The 19,499-nt window shown below is 43.6% G+C and overlaps 1 protein-coding gene across 1 annotated transcript; it reads right to left on the reverse strand.

Moving 5' to 3' along the window:
* Nucleotides 1-6,287: 6,287 nt before the first annotated feature.
* On the reverse strand, nt 6,288-8,329 carry LOC107281144 (uncharacterized). Its single transcript, XM_015785102.3, has 2 exons — nt 8,013-8,329; nt 6,288-7,785 (listed from the first exon to the last, which is right to left on the reverse strand). Exons 1-2 carry the CDS (start codon nt 8,048-8,050, stop codon nt 6,393-6,395), a joined length of 1,431 nt encoding a protein of 476 aa, XP_015640588.1. The 5' UTR covers nt 8,051-8,329; the 3' UTR covers nt 6,288-6,392.
* Nucleotides 8,330-19,499: the final 11,170 nt, after the last annotated feature.

Below are 19,499 nucleotides of genomic sequence, written 5' to 3' on the forward strand. Positions count from 1 at the left end.
TCCTTCCTTTCTTAGGAACATTGCTGCCGCTTGTGGTGGTAGCAGCAGCGTCAGATGCCTCCTTGGTGACGCGCTTCTTCAGTGACGTCGCTGCCTAGTGATCCACGAGGGGTCCGATGACGTCCGTCAGAAGGAGAGCCTGCACAACGTGAAGTCATGACGCGATCTCGAGCAGAAAATGTAAAGGAATTATCGAGTACACTCACATTAATCGTCGTGGCGCGCTCGGCCGAGTCCTTGTCGCTAAGTGGGACGGGGATGTCGCCCGCCCCCGAGGGTGCGCTGATCATTATTTGGCCAACGCAGCGCCCCACGGTGTCACTGTCCAGACCTATAAATCGAGAACGGGAACTCGATAAGTCAGGAGAAATAGATGCACTCGGAACAATATTAAAAATGCAAGAAAAATACCCCGAGGAGAGACCCGGGTCTTGTCCTCTGGCCCGGAGTAATCAAAGGCCGGATGGGCACGGGCCTACAGCGGTTGAATCCGCCGACCTATGAAGTCGGCAGCGACTTCGTATCCCGACAACCGCCGTCTTCGGAGATCATCAATGATATCCCGACAACCGCCGTCTTCGGAGTCAGGGCGGGTTTGGCGGGCCACTCTGGGATTTTTTTCTGGCTGGTCCTTAGGGACCACGAGGACGGGATCTGAGTTTTCTATCTGGAGATAGAACCATCTCGTCTGCCATTTGCTGCGAGAAGAGGGGCACTGGAAGGGGATGTAACGCGACTTCAGGTCATCCCGAAGTCGGAATCCGACGCATACAGACACCCTGTTGGATTCCATCCAGCGCAGCTCATAATAAAAGCGGAAGAGATCAAGGAAGGGCACTACCCCAATGTAGGCCTCGCAAATATGAGAGAAGATGCTCAGAAAGGCGATGGAGTTGGGGTTTAGGTGAAGCAAAGAAAGGCCATAGAAGTTCAAGGCGAGAAGAAGAAACTCGGAAGGCGGAGGAAGAAAACCGCAAGAAATATAATCTTCGACTACATCCATGCGGCCCAAGATGGTTTCAGGTTCTGTACCTCCAGCCTCCCTTTGCATGGTCCCGCGACCGGGGAGGGCACCGTCGTCCTACAGCTTCTTCATGGACGCGGTGGTCGAAGTTGACTTCTCAAGATCCATCGCTGCCAGAGGATCGCCGGATAACTGGATGAAGGAAATGAGCTAGGGTTTTCTTTACGGGGAACGGAGAAGACGAAGAGCGCTAGAGGGCAGGAGAGCTTTCTGGCAAACGGACTTCAAATGGATTCCCAAATTTCCTTTAAATAAGCGCACTCCCGATGGTGCGTATTCCAAGGAAAGGAGAGAGATTGCTGCCAGAAAATTATGGGTACGTTGCGGACGGTGGTTTTTCAGACTTCAATTTAAATTCGCTCATGACCGTTGAACTTCGCGCGGCGTTGTCGATGACTCTTTGTCTCTACGGTTTTCACACCGGGATCGACCAGATGATAACGACAACAATTCCGACATCAGAAGTCGCGATTGATAACATGAGCTCATTTAAGCAGAAGTCGGGGGCTACTGTTTGGGTTACGGATAAGGTATACCCTCTATCCTTGGATGTACAGTGGGTACCGATACGGCATACCCACGCGTATACGGATAGTTTCCGTATACGATAAGGAAATCTGTCACGTGATAGAAACAAAATATACGGATGGGAGGAGTCCTACTCGGACGAGACTGAGTCTTTACCATATCGTGAGGGGTCCTATATCTCCGAGTCCTACTTGGAGATCAACTGACCCGCGGTATATAAGGGACCCCCTGGGCAGGACCTAAGACATCGAATATTACTGCCAACACACCCCCCACACTCTACAGAGCCGGAGCGCGTAGGAGCCAAGTCGCTGGGAGATCTAGTCAGACCAACTTGACTACGCTCTTGTCGGTATCATCGAGTTCTGTTATTCCCTTTGTACCCTATGGTTTCCATCATATAATCCCGTACCAACTGGATTAGTGCTATTACCTTCCAAGGGGCCTGAACCAGTATAGTATAATCCTTGTCTTCTGTTTGCTTGATGTCGTATTACGTAGATCCTCGTACCAACGGACCCCAATACCCTCTATATTCGGTCTATGGGTATCCCCCATCGACAAAAACCTTTGATGGATTGTAAAAAACATTGATGGAGTAACTAATGACAATTAATCATGTATAAGATGTAAAAATTACTTCCTGATAACATGGAAGTTACTTCATAACATGTAATAATTTACTTTTCAATTAATAAAATATTTGAATATATTCAATATGGATCTTGTTTTGTCACATATTTTGAGTGGAGTACAATGATGCAAATAGATCTTAAAAACAATATGTGATTTAAAAGATATAAGTTATTAAAAAGGTTAAAAAAACACACTCTATTGTATCTTTTAAGTTGAAGGGGGATTTATACTGGATGGAGTGGTAGCTGGATAAGACAAACCAGTGACCGGTAGCTGTTTAGTCACGCCCTTATAAATAACCTAAGATTCATAGTATACTATAGCGTATAACGATCGGAAATCCTAATCGGCGATTGATCGCCTGGGACGGGGGGTAGCGATCAATCCCCCTCCCCTCCCTCCCTCCACCTAGTTTCCTTTTTTGGCACCGCATTACTTTCCTATTTTAGTAAATTTATGCACCTAAAGTTTATATACACCTTAAGTTTACACATCTAAAGTTTATACACCTTAAGTTTACACATCTAAAGTTTAGAGACCAAAAGTTTATAAGTCAAAAGTTTTTATATCCGATTCAAATTTGAATTTGAATTCAATTTTTTTATATATAGTATTTCTATACATCTAAAGTTTACACACCTAAAGTTTATAGACCCAAAGTTTATAAGTCAAAAATTTACATACCCGATTCAAATTTGAATTTAAATTATATCTGATTCAAATTTAAATTTGAATTCAAATATTTTTTATATATAGTATTTTTATGCATCTAAAGTTTATAGACCTAATGTTTATAAGTCAAAAGTTTACATAGCCGATTCAAATTTAAATTTGAATTTGAATTCAAATATTATCTATATATAGTATTTCTATACATCTAAAGTTTATACACCTAAAGTTTATAAGTCTAAAGTTTACATACCCGATTCAAATTTTAATTTGAATTCAAATTTTTTATATATAGTATTTTTATACATAAATTTTTCTAACTTTTTGTTTTTTTAAAAAAAATTGTGTGGTGTACTGTAGTAGGAAGAGAAGAAAGGGAGGAGGGAGAGGGGAGAGGAGGGAGGAGTGTATGGAGTATAGGGGAGGGGGGCTGATCGCTTGGGCGATCGCCTGGCGATCGATCACCCATTAGGCCCCCCCTATAATGACGATTAGAAAATTTGGCCATCAGAAGTTCAGAACTACCAGAATAGTTCGAAGATAATTGCAGATGAAAAAGAAAACTACTTCAATAAATATTGCAACATTTGTACAATTTTCATCAAATGAAATAACTACTTCCTCCGTCCAAAAAAAATTGGCGTCTTAAGGTTGACAGCCAAAATTAGCTTCAAGGTAAAATGACCAAATTGTCCCCAGGATTTGATTCGACGCTGAGCCCCCATCACCATGCCGCCTGCGTCCTCCTCGCCTTCCTCGTCTCGCCTACGCTGAGTGGAGGTCTGCTTCCGCCACACTTCGCATTCGTCCGGCCCTTCTGGTCAGTCGTGCCATGACCTCCACTGCCACTACAGACGCCAATTGTGCCCGCCACGCGACAACAGGCGAATCAGCGCATGCCCACAACCTCCGGAGCCATGACGACCGGCGACTCGGCGCGTGCCCACCACCGGTGAATCGGCGCACGCCTCTCACGTATGGCCTCCACAGCCACTACGGCCGGCGAATCAACGAGCGCCGCGACAACTGGCGACTCAACGCGTGCCCGCCTCGCCATTGTCAATGCTGGTAGTGGAGAGGAGAGGCGTGGAGAAGGATTGGGATCGGGGTGAGGAGCGATGGAGTAGGCGAGATAACACGTGAGGATAAGGTTTTTGCGGTGTTAGAGCATCTTTAACAGTTCCCCTATTTTATTCCCAAAACTAATTTTGAGGGATTTCGTCAAAAAAAAAACAGCTCCAACAGATCCCCTAATCTCGTGCCCAATTTTTGGAATCCCCTTATCCCGAAAACTCGCTCGGTCAATATGAGGAGGAGCGTCGTCTCGCCTCTCCCACCCCCAATCTGTTGCTCCCGCGCCTCTACTCCCTTTCCCGCACGAGAGGCAAAATGTTCACGCTCGGTGATTTTGCATGCCCACGCCATCCAGCGGCGGTGGTGTCTTCTAGTTTAACAGAAAGGTCTACTTCTAGTTTTTGGAATTAAATTTAGGTGTTCTCTTATAGAGATCAATTTTTCTACTTCCTATTTTCAATTTAAGAAACCGAAAAACAACTTTTCTAGAGGAAATTATAGGTATCTGTTGGTGATGCTCTTATGTGAGGAATCTATCGACCCAAAAAAATTAGAAACATGTGAGCCCCACTTTCGCTGATTAAATATCTAAACGAAATTTCAGGACATCAGCCCGGCGGTAGAGTGTCCAATTTTTTTGGATGGAGGTAGTAGCTTGTTTAGGATGCCTGCCATCTTTGAACAATTCATAAGTTTCGTGCATTACAGTTCCTGAGTCTAAACCAACCTCAGAAGTGCGGTGCACATAAAGTTCGGAATTCCCAGCAATTACAGTGGGATATTTGCACACAGTGGTTGCAGCCAATTTATATTTGGGAGAGACATTGTACATTTCCATTACAAAATGGATAAAACCTACCAGCATGAGGGGGTTTTCTCTCAGCCTTAGATGAATGGTCTTGGGCGGCGAGGCGGTGCTTAAGCCACAGGGATGGATCCAGCTGTGGGCATGGTCGGAGGTGGGGCCGAGGGTAACAAGAGTAATTACAAGGTGGGGGCAGTGGTGGCGAGGGAAGACGAGAGGAGCATGGCGACGGCACGGTGGCTGCACAAATCTGCTCAAGCGCGTCAATCTAAGCCAGAAGAGGGAGAGGTAGACAATAAGGTGGATGCATTGTGATAGTATATAGGCAGCCCCTTTTCTGTTTATTGGGTTAATTATGTATTTTGGTTCTTAGTTCTTACCTAGGTTAAAATATTCCTTTTCATAGTATTAAGTAAGATGTACACAAAATTACTTGCATTCAAAGAATTTAGAACATTATTTGTTCACCCCTGGATATGCAAGTTATAAATATATCTATCATTGTATTTGACTGTTTATCTGTTGATGGGCACTACAAAGTATTACATATCACTTATTTCTATAAAGTTAATGCCCACTATAAATATATAAAACTCAACATGCAAGTACAGTATTTATTAGCACTCATAAAACTTATATGCAAGCATACCACGTCAACCTATTAATCACACAATACTCAACGTGCAAGAATAGTATTTATTAGCACTCATAAAACCTACATGCAAGCATGTCACATCAACCCATTAAGCATATAAAGCTCAACATGCAAACATACAGTAATTATATCTATAATTTATTTCATTCTAAAACTAAACATACATATGCTAAATCATCATGTACAAATCATTTTTATAATATTTCAATTCAAATCATTTCATCATTTCTTCAATAACTAACATATATCTGGCAATAAAGCGCGGGACATCATCTAGTAATTAGAATTGCTTAAACCCGTTGCAACACTCATATATTTTGGTACTCACATAGATAATATATAGCAAAATATTATCTTGACTCAACATGACATCAGGCCTGTTCACTTTGATGCCATTTTCAACCTTATCAAATTTTGGTAAAGTTACAAAAAAAAAGTGGCTACATTTAGTTTGCTGCTAAATTTTGGTAACTATATAAGAAATCCTACCAAAATTTTGGCAAGTTGCCAAAATTTCGGCAACTATGCCAAAATTTGGTAATGTTTTTTTTGGCATCAAAGTGAACAGGTCCATCATCTGAAACTAGACCGATTAGGATTCAACATGCCATCACCTGTCTATAAATTTTAGATTGAGATGTTAATCCATGAAAGAGAGAAATTTGCATACACCAATGATACAAATGTGGAAAACATTTTTTTGCAATTTGGAACTGAAGTAGTCATTATATTGTAAATTATATGCAATGTTCCGAGTGCTACATTTTTATGATTTATTACATTAATAATGATAACTGATAGAGTTTTTAAATTCTCAACATAATTAAATAGTTTGTGTCATTAAAAAACCAATTGTTCGATTGGCAGTCATGTAAAATACATTTGAAGCAAAAATAAAAATTAAGAAATATTTTCAACAATACGTACGAATAATATTCCTTTCAAATATTTACATAATAATAGCCAATACAATGCACAGGCCAGGTTGGCAACTAGTTGACTTAATTTGCAATTCCCAATTTCCTGTCAATAAAGTCTCCAAAAGACTCAAAGGCAGGTGCAAAAAAACCCCCGGACGGCCGAGATTCTTTCGAAAATCTTTGCGAGGATGGATTTTGATCGTCCTGCCCAAACCTGCTGGCAGCGTTCTTCCTAGTCCTACAAACATTACGAGGCTCAGGCTTACGACCCATGGTTACGAAAAGCGCAAACCCCACCAACGCTGAAACAATAGCTATGGAACCGGCTATTAGATTACGAACCCATCCACCGATCGACATCAAAGCCAGCACAAGTGTTGCGCTCAAGCAAATTTTCCTGCAAAACCTGAACAGCTTTAGCAGCTCTTCCAAGTGAAATGTTCTTTCCGGCCAGTGCTGAAGCATCCACAAGTTGACGTGTGAAAGAGCAGAGGAGGAGCTAACCATGCACAAGCTCCACCTGCACCGGGATTTCACAAGTTCCCTCTCGTACGCAGCATATGAGCCAGTCAGGTATGCGAGAAGCCCTACGGTAGAGCTGAGAATGGTGACGGCTTGCGATCTGTAAGACAACACATTGTCGATGCTAACTGCAGTTGCATTCCTCGCGTCATGGTCGAAATGTACGGTGAACCACACGAGCACTGCAACGAGTCCTGGAATGCAGGCTACTATGACATCTTCCCCAATCCATTCTGCAGCCATCGTGTGAACTGTTATCAGCAGCAGAACAATGCAGGTCTTTTGCAGGACTGGAAGAACCTGAGCTGCACCGGGGCTGACACCTGCGGGTAATTTGGCAACCATCACTGCAAGCGCACCGAGTGCGGAGCTGAAGAACAGGAGGAACTGCGAGAACACAATGGTATCGTCTTGCTGTTCATTATCTGGATTCAGTATTGTGCTGGACAAAAGCTGCAACCAGCACGGCAGCGTTGCCAACTTCAGAAGCCACTCAGTGTTGGGGACATGTAGTAAGGAAACTCTGCTGATTCTGTAATCCTGCTGAATGTAAGGACTAGACTTGTCCCACAATTTGGTGCAGAGTGCTGCGATGAAGACAAGCAGGATCACTGGAATGATGAATACTCCGATATATCTAGTGTTGATCAGAAGTAGGACTGCATAATCTGCCATCACTAGGGAAGCAGCGGTGATGTAAGTCTCCAAGCCAAGAAACTTGCTCATGGTAGAGTGCATCATCCTTATGTACACGCCAGTAACAAATAAAAGCATGCTGAAATCGGCAAGGCCCGTAGAAGTTGTACTCGCTGCAGTTTTATCAGAACGCTTTGTTAACTTCGGAGCTGCTTGCGAAATTATACAGTTAACGCCGATTGCAGATATCAAAAGTTGCTGGTAGTCATGTAAAGGTTTCACCGAACTGTCGATCGACGGGTGATGGTATGAACCGCTGTTGGACCAAAAGAAACTGAATTACATATATAGTTAAAAATCTCAATTGCGAACTTTCTAGCTTGCAAAATATACAGTTAATCAAATCAAAGGATAGTTGCCGAGACAAAAATTATTTTGGGAGAGAAATTAAACTGATTATTCAGACCATTCATGTAATCCACATCAGATTACACGCAAAAAATTAGACGTAGTTTCAAATTTGGCGCAAGTTTCAGTATTTACCGTGTTGAAGGCCCGGTCGATTTCTTCCGACTTGACATCGCTCGAAATTGGTGTAATCCCCGCTTATTCCTTTGTCAGGAGCACTCTCATCCTTCAGCGACACGAAATTGATACAACTAGAGATTCAATCGAGAGTCAATCTGAGGGTGAGGGGAATTTTATTTGATCCTACCTAGTCTATCATCAGAGGTACAGTTTTTTGTCCGCTCATGGCTTGCCTTGGCTTTCCCTTCCTGATGCTTTACATTGACATGTCATTCTGGACATAGACACTTACGAAGTAGTTTGCAACAGGAACAAATCATATCTACAGTTCAACACCCTGAGCTACCACAAAACTAAAACTCAACCCTTGACTATGAAATGGGCGCCTTTCTATCTCATCAACCTCCGTAACCACAGTACTACCAGTGAAATCGGCTCTTTCCTTCGAACCACCTCGTTTTTCTGACGTATGTTGCATGCATGTATATCCACATGATCACACGGTCACACCTAACCCACTAAACATATATATTCGGCCACATTGTTTCTTTAACATAAGCAATGGGGGAGCGTATTCTATGCACACAGACCCTCGCGTGTACACATCGTGTACACCAACTAAAAATTATCACAAAAAATTCTAAGAAAATTCATACATGTACTTTCAATACTATTACATCTACGTGCAAAGTCGCATCTTCAAATTCATTCTACATAGAGAATAACAAAAAAGATAAAATTCTGACAAAACTGCAACCTTAAAACTGTCAGATTTTTTGTTTTTTTGTTACGGCTAAAATATAATGAATTTGACGTTAAGATTTTAACCCTAGGTGTAATACAATTGAAAGTATGTGTATAATTTTTTCTAGATTTTTTTTGACATTTTTTAGTTGGTGTGCACGTGTGTACACGTGAGGGCCTGTGTGTATAGGATATGTTGCCAAGCAAAGGTTACTTAACATGAAACTATTCTAAACTCTGGAGAGAACATTCCCCGTTCTTTGCACACCATCCAAATGGTTATAACAAAATTAAAAAAAAAATCAACAAGATAGATTAATATGTGATACATCACTTCACAAACATGCAAGCTCAAATTTAACTTCTACAAGTTACGACAAAAAAACAAATTTAACTGTGAATATATTTTAACTAGCCATAGTTTTTCAATTTTATTGTGTGACATACAAACGAGGGGATGTCCCCACAAAAGTTTAGAATTCACTCCCGTTTCTTAACTCCTACTCCCTTAGTCCCAAAAGAGTAGCATTCAATATTTATCGAAACAATCGGAGGTGTTTTTTTCCCTCGAGAGTTGTTCCCTCATTTTTCATTACATTTAAAAAGTTATCAAAAATTAATTAAATAATCCATTGACAATATGTATTGCTTCACAAAGGACCTAACAAATTCTTTAGGGGGTTAAGTGTTCCAATACAATAGTTTGAGGGTCTAAAATGAAATATTTCCTTGAGATGATTGATGCAAAATATTGTACTTACGTAGCAGCATTAGTTTTCGCTATGATAGTAATTCGTCCGTAGGTTATTAATCCTGAGCCATCAGTATTTGAATTTGTCTTCGTCAGGACACTGAAATGCGCATATATATATACGTACTAGAACGTCTCTATATATAGCTTTGGTTTACTATACATTAGGTTGATGTGCCAGACGAACGAACAGCGTTTAGTAAATTTCCTACTTGACTTTGTCTGTGTTCTATATTGACAGCATGTTTAATTACTCTTTAAAAGTCTTGACAGCAATGAATGGTCAACAAGGAACCGAATTTCATACTTCAATTGTTGATCGTAAGGAATTAACCAGTGTGCCAGTGCGTAGTTTGATTCGCAAAAGTAACCACAATAATTAACTAACACTACTAGAAAAAGCATTTTTACAGACGTGGTTTTTTTCAGACGGACATGACCCTTGAAGCCAAATAACCGCCTATAAAAATATAAACCGGGGTGAAACTCACTGTCCACTTAACCGGTCTGCCTACTAAAATACCCTTTATTTTTGCAGATAGACCTCTTGTGTGGTCCACCTGCGAAAATTAGCGTGGAATATAAATAGAGGCTACAACGATTTTTTCTATGTCCTATTTCTTCCTCACCTCTCCTCCTCTCCCGTTCCTCCCCTCCACCTCTCCTCTCCTCTCCCCCCTTCCTCCCCTCATCTCTCCTCCTCTCCCCGGCGGTGGCTCCCCTCGCTCCCTCCCTGCCAGATCTGCCCGGAGTGGGGAGGGGGAGGCTGGTGGCCAGCGGCGTGGGGTGGACGCCGGCGGGGCGCAGCAGGGCGAACAGTGGCGGCTCCCCTCCCTCCATCCCTCCAAGATCTGGCCGGAGGGGGGAGGGGGGAGGCCAGTGGCCGGTGTCGCGGGGCGAACGGTGGCGGCTCCTCTCCTCCCTCCCTCCCAGATCTGGCTAGAGGGGGGAGGAGGGAGGGGGGAGGCCAGTGGCGCGTCCGTGCGACGGCAGCGGCGGATGCAGAGGGCAGTCATGGCGAGGAGGGTGGAGGTAGGGTCTTCTCCCCTCCCTCCTCCCAGATCCGGCGATGCGGAGGGCGGTCGCTGTGGCGGCTACCAGCGAGGATGGTGGAGGCGGCGGCGTACGTCTCCCCTCCCTCCTCCCAGATCCGATGGCGTGAAGGGCGGTGGCGTTTGTTTTGATTTTGAATGTTAATTGGCGATGCGTTTGTTTTGATTGTGAACTATGATACTTCTATGTTAATTTGTGATGCTTTTGTGAATTTGATATGGATTGATGGAGAATGGAAACTGGATTGGATTGGGGAATAGGAACTGGATGGAGCACAGATAACGGGAAGCTGCTGCTGCTGCTGTGGGTGGTGGCTGCCAATTTTTTTAATGCTCAGAGCTCTTTTCTCAAGCGGACCAGTTGGAACTATGATGCTTATATGTTAGTTTGTGATGCTTTTGTGAATTTGATATGGATTGATGGAGAATGGAAATGGGATTGGATTGGGGAATAGGAACTGGATGGAGAACCGAGAACGGTAAGCTGCTGCTGCCGTGGGCGGTTGCTGCCAATTTTTTTTAATGCTCGGAGCTCTTTTCGCACGTGGACCAGTTGTCCGCCTGTGAAAATCAACTATTTTTTTCGTAGATGCTCATTTGCAGGCGGACAGCTGGTCCACCTGCAAAAAACACTTATTTAGTCCGCCTGTGAATACCTTTTTTCTAGTAGTGTAATGAGTAAAATGTATGGAGCTTCCCTTAACTTGTTTAGACGTGTTAGGTAAGTCACTCTACTTTCAACATATACATCAAGATCACTACTACTAAACGGTGTGTTTTTTTCAACAAATATCTATAGGAAAGTTACTTTAAAAAATTATATTAATCATAAAATACACCGTTTAGTACTTTTGAAAAGCGTGCAAGCGGAAAATGAGGGTTGGGAGTTGGGAACCCTGGGGAACGAACAGAGCTACCAGAATCGCGAATTCGATTGGCTAAATCCATCAGCATGTGTGTATACGTTCAGTTTTACCCAACAGTATTGTCAGTTTGTCACGTCTGGACTCACGAGTTGATCATGGACACCATGAGGAAGCGAGTACAAGCTTTCACAGAAGGCGTCGTGCTAATGGTGTGCCCGGTTCTTCTCGCCGTCTCGCTCAAGAAAGCCGACCTGAAGAGCAACGGGAACGGATCGCTTGTCGGAGGCGGCATCTCCCCTCTCGCCGCCATCACTCTCGAAGCCGGCTTGCTGGCCGTCCTCTTCCTCGGCATCAACGATAGCCTACCGGCGTCCCACGGCCTCCTGCTCCGCGCCTCCAAGCTCCTCGTCCACCTCTGCGCCCTTCTCCTGATGGCGCTGGCCTTCGTCATCCTCCTCCTCATCGACATGGACAGGCACATGTACTGCCTCGCCGGCCTGGTTCTTGCGCCGCTGGTGCCTCTCACTCTGTTCCGCTGCTACCGAGGCGCGCGTGACGGCGGAGACGACCACGCGGCAGGAGGAGGCGACGCCGCGGCCACGCTCGAGGACTCCGTGAATTTCTCGGCCGCTGTCACGACGCTTCTGTTCCTGGGGCTGGAAGGGCTGGCGTTAGAGGGGCAGAGCAGCGCCGCGTGCCGCGGGATGGAGCGCCTGTTCACCGCCTCCCTCGGCGTCACGTACCTCACCTGCGTGCTCGGCGTGTTCGTCATGCTGGTGGGGACGGTGCCTGATCCGGCGATGGCGAGCACCGACGACCAAGGCGACAGATCAGCCAAGGTGTGCTACTTCGCCGAGTTACTGAACGCCACGTTGTCCGTCGCCTTCGCCGTGGTCGTCGTCCTCATCACGGCCGCGCCGCTGAGGGAGCAGGCGTGGCTGGTGTTCGTCCCGCTAATCCTGTCGTTCGTGACATGGATGTACAGAGCTATAGTCGGCGACGGCGTCGGAGAGATTAAGCCGGCGGCGTCGCTGGAGCTGACCAAGGTCACGTTCACAGGGTTCCTGGCCGTCGCGGTGCCGACCTTCAGTAACACGCCGGTTGGCATCTCGACGCGCGGCTTCGTTGCGCTCAGTGCCGCGGCCGTAATGTCGGACCTTGGATGGAGGCTACTGATGACGGGCCGGATGGACCGTAATGACCAGAGGAGGGCGTCGCCGGCCATGGTGTCTGTCGCCAACGTTGCTTCTCTATGTGCTCATCTTTGCGTCGCTGCTGCTGTGCTCCCATTCGCAACGCTGGCTGTCAACGCCGTCAGCTCAAGTGAGCCAGGTAGCGGTTGCCACTAATTATGCACGCACGGGTATGCGGCAGCGGCACTGCTGAACAAATATTTAGCCTAGTGTTTGCCAATGATTTCAATTTTTTGTTTCGGGTCGAGTTTAAATTTCACGTTTCCGTCCCTGCAATCAATTTGCACGGCTTATTTTCTAGCAAGTGGAAACACATACTCATGAGCAGGGTTCTTTCCTTGGCTTAAAATTTCGCGAATAGAATTGCTACGAAACTTCCCCCAACTTTTTCCCCCCATTTTAGGCTATTAGATCACTTTGAGATTTTGCGGATGCAAGAAAAGAATTGCTAGACAAAATTTGAGTAAAGTGTACGGACGGTCCTTAAACTTGTAGAGGTGTGTCATTTAGGTCCCTAAACTTTTAAAATGCATATCAAGACCTAGAACTTGTCATAGCGTGTCATCTAGGTCCCAAATCGTCACAACCCCTTCAGGATCCTACGTGGCGTTGACGTGGCATGCCACACGGACACGACGTGACATTATTTTGACTGACAAATAGGACCCATTTAATTTTTTTCCTTTTTCTTTTTTTCTTCTCTTTTTTCCCCTTCCTCTGTGACCCGTGCAGAGGAAAGGGAAAAAAGAAGAATGAGAAGAAAACGAAAAAGAAAAAGAAAAAAAGAAAAAAAGAGAAAAGGACATGTCACGTCCATGTGGCATTGCCACATCAGCGCCACGTAGGATTCTAGAGTGGATGTGTCAATTTGAGACCTAGATGATACACTTTGACAAGTTATAGAACATGGATATGCATTCTGAGAGTTTAGGGATCTATATGACACAACTCTACAAGTTTAAGGACCGCCGATGCACTTTACTCAAAAAATTTCACAGAGGTCACGCGTAAGATCTCGATACTAGCCAACTAAATCATAGTTGAATGCAAGTTTTATATAAGTTATTTTACAATTATAATGTGGTTATAATTTAGTTACAGTATAGTTACAATGTGGTTATACTTTAATTATAGTCAATTACACTATACTTACATCCAAAACTTTTTTTTCACTCAAAAAACATGATGAAGTTTTTTTTAGATACTCCCTTTTGTCACACCCTAAAAATCCTAAATATATAAATTGTTGTTTAATTGGAATTATTAGAATTTATTTTAAAAGCCTAGAAGAGAAGATCTAATTTTAATTAATAAATTCCAATATAAAATGGGGCCAGATAAAATTTCATTAAATACTTTGCTTAACTCTATAATTCCTAGATTTTTCTGGGATTTATTTGAGCTAAGGAAGTATTTTTAATAAATGGAATTGCATTTCATGAATAATTTAAATTGAAAAGGTTTTTAAAATCCTCTTTTGGCTTTGGGCCGAAAGTCGGCCCAAAACCTTCTCTCTCTCCTGGCCCAATCCGGCCCGCAGCCGAGCCGCCTGCTCGCGCGCGCGCATCCGCCCGCTGACAGGTGGGGCCCACCTGTCAGGGCCGTCGTCTTCCTTCGGCCGGCCGCCGCCCGAACCCTAGCGCCGCGCCGCCGTCGTCTCCTTCCAAATCCTACCGCCCCTTTCCGTTTCCGGTGAAATCAATAGAGGGGAAATGATCCCCGGGATCCCCTCTACCTTTTCTCTTTTGGAATCGTCGGCTAAAATCGTTTGGAAATCCGTGGATTCGAGTTCGATTCGGATCGATCTCTCTCCTCCGAACCCTAATCTTTCCTTCTCGTCGCCGGTCGCCGTGGGCCTTCGCCGCCGCCTTCCAACCCCTATAAAAGGACCCCCAAGCCCGCCGCTACCCGTCGCCACCCTCGTCTTCGTCTGCCGCCGCCCGTAGCGCCCTAGCACCGTGTAGCCTCGCGCCGCCGTCGTCGCCGCCGCTCCAGCCGTGCACCGCCGTCGCTCCAGTTGTCGCCGTCATTCGGGAGGTCACCGTCGTGGTCGCCGTCTCGTCGCCGTCCTCGTCCGCCCCTTCGCCATCGTTGTCAACCACCGGAGCACCGTCGCCGCCGTCGACCTGATCGTCTCCGCCGCCTTTTCCTCATCGCCGGCGCCGTCGGTTGCCCCTCCGCCGCTACTTTGGTCACCGGTGAGTTCGCCGTGCCGTCCGCTACCCGTAGGTGCCCTCCGTTCGCGCTGTCGTGCCGTCGTATGCCGGCGAGCATGCACGCCCGAGCCGCCGCCGGTGGTGACGTCACCGCTGACGTCATCGTCGTCGTCTCCCGTGGTCCGGCCGTGGACCGGTCGATCTCGGTCGTCCGTTTTGGATGAATCGATCTCGGCCGTTCGTTTCCGTGAGCCGCCGCCGTGCACCCGGTCCACCGCGAACCCTAGCCGCTGACGCAATAATTCCCTTTTCCTTTTCAAAAATAATTCATTATTGCGTCATAATTCAATTAAAATCTAAATAAATGATTTAATCCGATTTAATCTTTGAAAATTCATAACTAATCCATCTTAGCTCGGATTTAGTTGGTTCAAGTCTCTAAATTTTTCTAAAATTGAGATCTACATGTTAAAAATATCCACATGTAATGTTCATGCTTGTTTATGTGCTGTTTTGGTGTTTTTGCTCTTTTCTGTTTAGATTCCGATGTTTCCGGAGAGTTCGTTTTCGCAGGAGAAGAATTTGAAGAGTTCCAAGGCCAGCAAGGCAAGTCACACAGATCCCAAACAACCCTTTGAGCATGTTGATCCCGTTTAAAGCTATTGTTTCTATTCAACTATTGTATTTATTTTCGAATGTCATTGGGTGGAATTAACCTATTGTTTGTTATAGCCCTTTTGTTCTTGATTACTTTATTCCTTGATACCTTGGGTTATTATAACTTGACTAGTTGGGCTTTATATATTGGTTCAGCTAGATATTAGATACGATTGCTTAGCCATGCTTAGAAACATTAGCACACTATTGGGATAACTTATAATTCACTATTATTTAATGATGGCTTAATGATAGTTCACGATGGTCAATCGTGATTGGTTAATTAATTACTTGCCAACTAAAACTTGATAATGGTGGGTTGTGAGCACATGGTTTTAAGAGTCGTGCTCATGACAATTAAGGACCGGTTCACGAGTTTCGGTTGTGAAACATTAACCGTGCCAATCACAAGCCAGCGTGGGCAACGGCTTTACCTTTTGTATAGCATGGTTCATTGCGGGGCACCAGACTGAGAAGTGGCGGAGATAAGCCCACGGGGGTCGCTGGGGAGTCCATGCCTTGTTTATAAGGGGGTGATTATGATCCAGGAACGGTGCGCTGTGGTGGATTGTGTTGTGCGAGGGGTACTGTCACAGCTCCTTTCCGAGGTACCATGGTGGTATTGAGACGCATGGTGACATGTTGTGGGGCTGTGTCTTGTGGGTACAGTGGTACACCTCTGGCCAGAGTAAAACTATTCGAATAGCCGTGCCCGCGGTTATGGGCGGGTCTAACAATGTCTTTCGTGATTAGTTTCACACTTCTTACCATAATAAAAGATGCTATAACTGTAATAATTTGTTTAGCTCCTGGTTTGGAATGGTATATTCCTGGTTTGGAGATAGATCTGCACAGCCGGGTATGGTTGTTCAGGATGGTTGGGCCTGAGCAGCATGGGTGTGCTGTTTAGTGTTGATTAAAATTGATGATTAATTACTCTACTGTTTTATAATTCTCAAATGTTTGCTAAATGCTGCTTTTGCAAATGAACCCTATATTATGCCATTCTTTGGTATCCTTGTGCACTTGCATATTTGCTGCGTGGCTTGCTGAGTATGTCATATGCTCACCTTGCAATCATTCATCAGAGGAGGAGTTCTACAGTGATGCTGATGGTGTGGATGATTAGGCGTAGCCCTGGTCAAGCTGCCTGTGGAGAGGAGTCGCCTGCGCTGTTTCTTTTTTTTTCCGCTGCTTAGATCTTTATTGATTGAGAGGGACTATCTACCTCTGTAATGACATTTTATTCGCTTATTAATTAGAGTACTAATTGTACTCTATTATCAATTTGTTATTGTGTGCCTCAGCTGATTCCTGGACGAGGGTTCACACACATGTAAGCGTTTGGAATTTTGGATAGAAATTCCGGGCGTGACACCTTTCACGAAATTGGTGTAATTTTGCTACTTTATCTCTTTTGTGCCTCCACCACATCTGTCACCGCCGAGACCGAAGGAAGGGGAAAAATATATTATTCCACTAACATGTGGGACCCATGTGGATGTTAATTTTTAATTTTTTCTTTTAGTGCCATGTCAGCAAAAAAGCACTCTCAATACTACCTTGGGACCCAATGTGTCTCAGTTTTGTTATATCAGGGATGCGTTATATCTTGTACTAGTTGAAACCCCATGCAGTGTTGCAGGAATTTACTATGATAACAATAAGTAAACAATGCAAGCTTACATAAACATAAGTTTACATAAGTTGATGTGATTTAAATTTAAATAGCTTGTAAAATGATGATTTAAATGTAAAAGTAAGATGATGTATCTTTTTGAGAGAAGAAAAGAAGGAAGATAATTTAGATCATACTTCTTTTAAGGGCTAACAAAAATTGAGATGATATAGCTTAATAAGAGAAGCAAAGAAGATAGATAATTTGAACCATAGATTAATTATCTAAGGACTAAAAACAATTGACGTGATACGAATTAATGAGAGAAAAGAAAAATAGTATGAACTAAGTGATGATAAATTATATAGGTATATAGGATATTATAAAAAATGATGGAGAACTGTATAGGTATATAGGATATTATAAAAAATGATGGAGAGGTACATTGAAATATGATTTAAAATGCTTATATTTTACATCTCTAATATTTAAATTATAAGAGAATCTGTTCTAAACCACTGAGTTTGTTCGAGCTCAATGATTTGCACTTACATTGGGTCTATCTAGGCTTGTCCCTCATGTTGGTCTGGTTGGCATGTCTCGGTGTGTTGTTGGTATTTCTTAACGACATTATTAGAAATATAATTTTCAGCAATGGCGCAGAAATACTTCTGGTATATTATGGTTACAGAGTTCATCTGCAAGCGCACGGATATACCATTGTAGCATTTCACCCAAGAGTATTCCAAGGGTATCGTATTTGTTTAATCCCGTGGGAAGACTATAATAGAGAGAATCGTCTAATAATTTATATATTACTTGTATGAACCAAAGTCTAAGCAGGGGTTAATATAATTCATAGGGTAGAGTGACACTAAGCAGAAACATTCATACTCTCATTCATGATTTATCTAAGCTAAGTGGAAAGAATATAGAAAGATCATATTCCTATACTTCTAGTATACATATATATTATACATACATCCTAGTTATATTATTACTTAGCTAATACCCTTTTTCCGATGCCCTCTTGGTGCTTCGAGAAGCCACCCCTGATTGTCGAGTTCCTTACAACAATCTGTCATGACCATCCAACCGGGGCTAAATACGGAGGAGTACCCTCTCCAGGAAATTAACTTAGGACTATATACATGCACGGAGGAATACTCGCACTGAGCTGTCTCCATCAGCGGCCCACCTCGCTTCTGCAGCATATAACACCGAATAATGATATCCAGTAATCTAAACACCACGCTTAAATTACCAAATACTACTCTAATATCATTGTCATGACATAGAGTCATCGTAAATACAATCATTATACCCACAATATTGCATGTCCCAGATAAGCTAGCATTATAATAAATATAACTCGGACATATAATAAAGTTGGTATTCATATACTCGGAAAGTAATACAATACCAAAGTAGTATAAAGAAAATATTCTAATAAAAGTGCAAGTCTTACAAAAGAAGGAAAAGCTACTAGAGCCATACTCGGATTCTTCTGAAGAATCCGAGGACTAAAGATTCTATTCTATTTCTATTCCACTATACTCTAGAAACTATACTAAACTTTAAACTTGAGAGATGTATGAAGCTTCTTGTTTTGGGTGAGTGGAGAAAGTGAGAAGGTGAAATCTTTTTATAGCCGAACTATGACGGTTATGACGGTTGGAATGGTCGGAATTACCCTCTAACCACCATAGGGCCTTCATCTCAGCCGTCCAGCTAAAACCGGGATCCAATGGTGGCCAGGAGGGTTCGGTCGAACCCACTGGTTCGGCCGAACCAGGGGTCGGCCCATCCAGCCCACAATTTGGCTGGTGGCCTGCTCGTTCTCTTCTCTTCCCAGACTTGTGAATTTTGGCCCAGTTGATCATGTCATTTCTAAGTTCTTGGCCCATTCATTAATAAGTGTGATTCTCGACATCGTCCGATTGATTGATCGCTTGTTTTGATGTCGATTCTCCTCTATTTTATGTTCATTCTCTGCAAGAGGTTAGTAGTCCTAGTACTAGTGGAATCTTTATTATTAAAACATAAATATGCATTGCAAGCATAACTAGTTCTGCTTTATTTTTGCAGAATTGACGGGCGAAGCTGATCGTTAACGACCGTCAACAAAACCCCCCAAGCTTGAACCTTTGCTCCTTCCGAGTAAAGGACAAAAGGAAACAAAGATTTGGTTGTTGATCAGGAGTTGTTATTATGTTGTATGTCTCAAATGTACAGGTGCAAAGTATGTGTACTCTTTCTCAAATCAAATAATCTTTGGCACGGTGGCTTACCCTTACTCCTGATTCTCACGAGACACTACCTCTCCTTGTCCTGAGCAGTTGAGAGACAGAACAACAATTAGAGCACTAATCACCCAATCTTTATTAAACTTTTACTCCATAAGTTTTCAAATGATTTTGCAAAAGAAATCCAAGTTCCTCAAATGATTCACTCAATCTCTCAAT

Source organism: Oryza sativa, chromosome 1, assembly GCF_034140825.1.
Source record: "Oryza sativa Japonica Group chromosome 1, ASM3414082v1".
Classification (NCBI taxonomy): domain Eukaryota; kingdom Viridiplantae; phylum Streptophyta; class Magnoliopsida; order Poales; family Poaceae; genus Oryza; species Oryza sativa.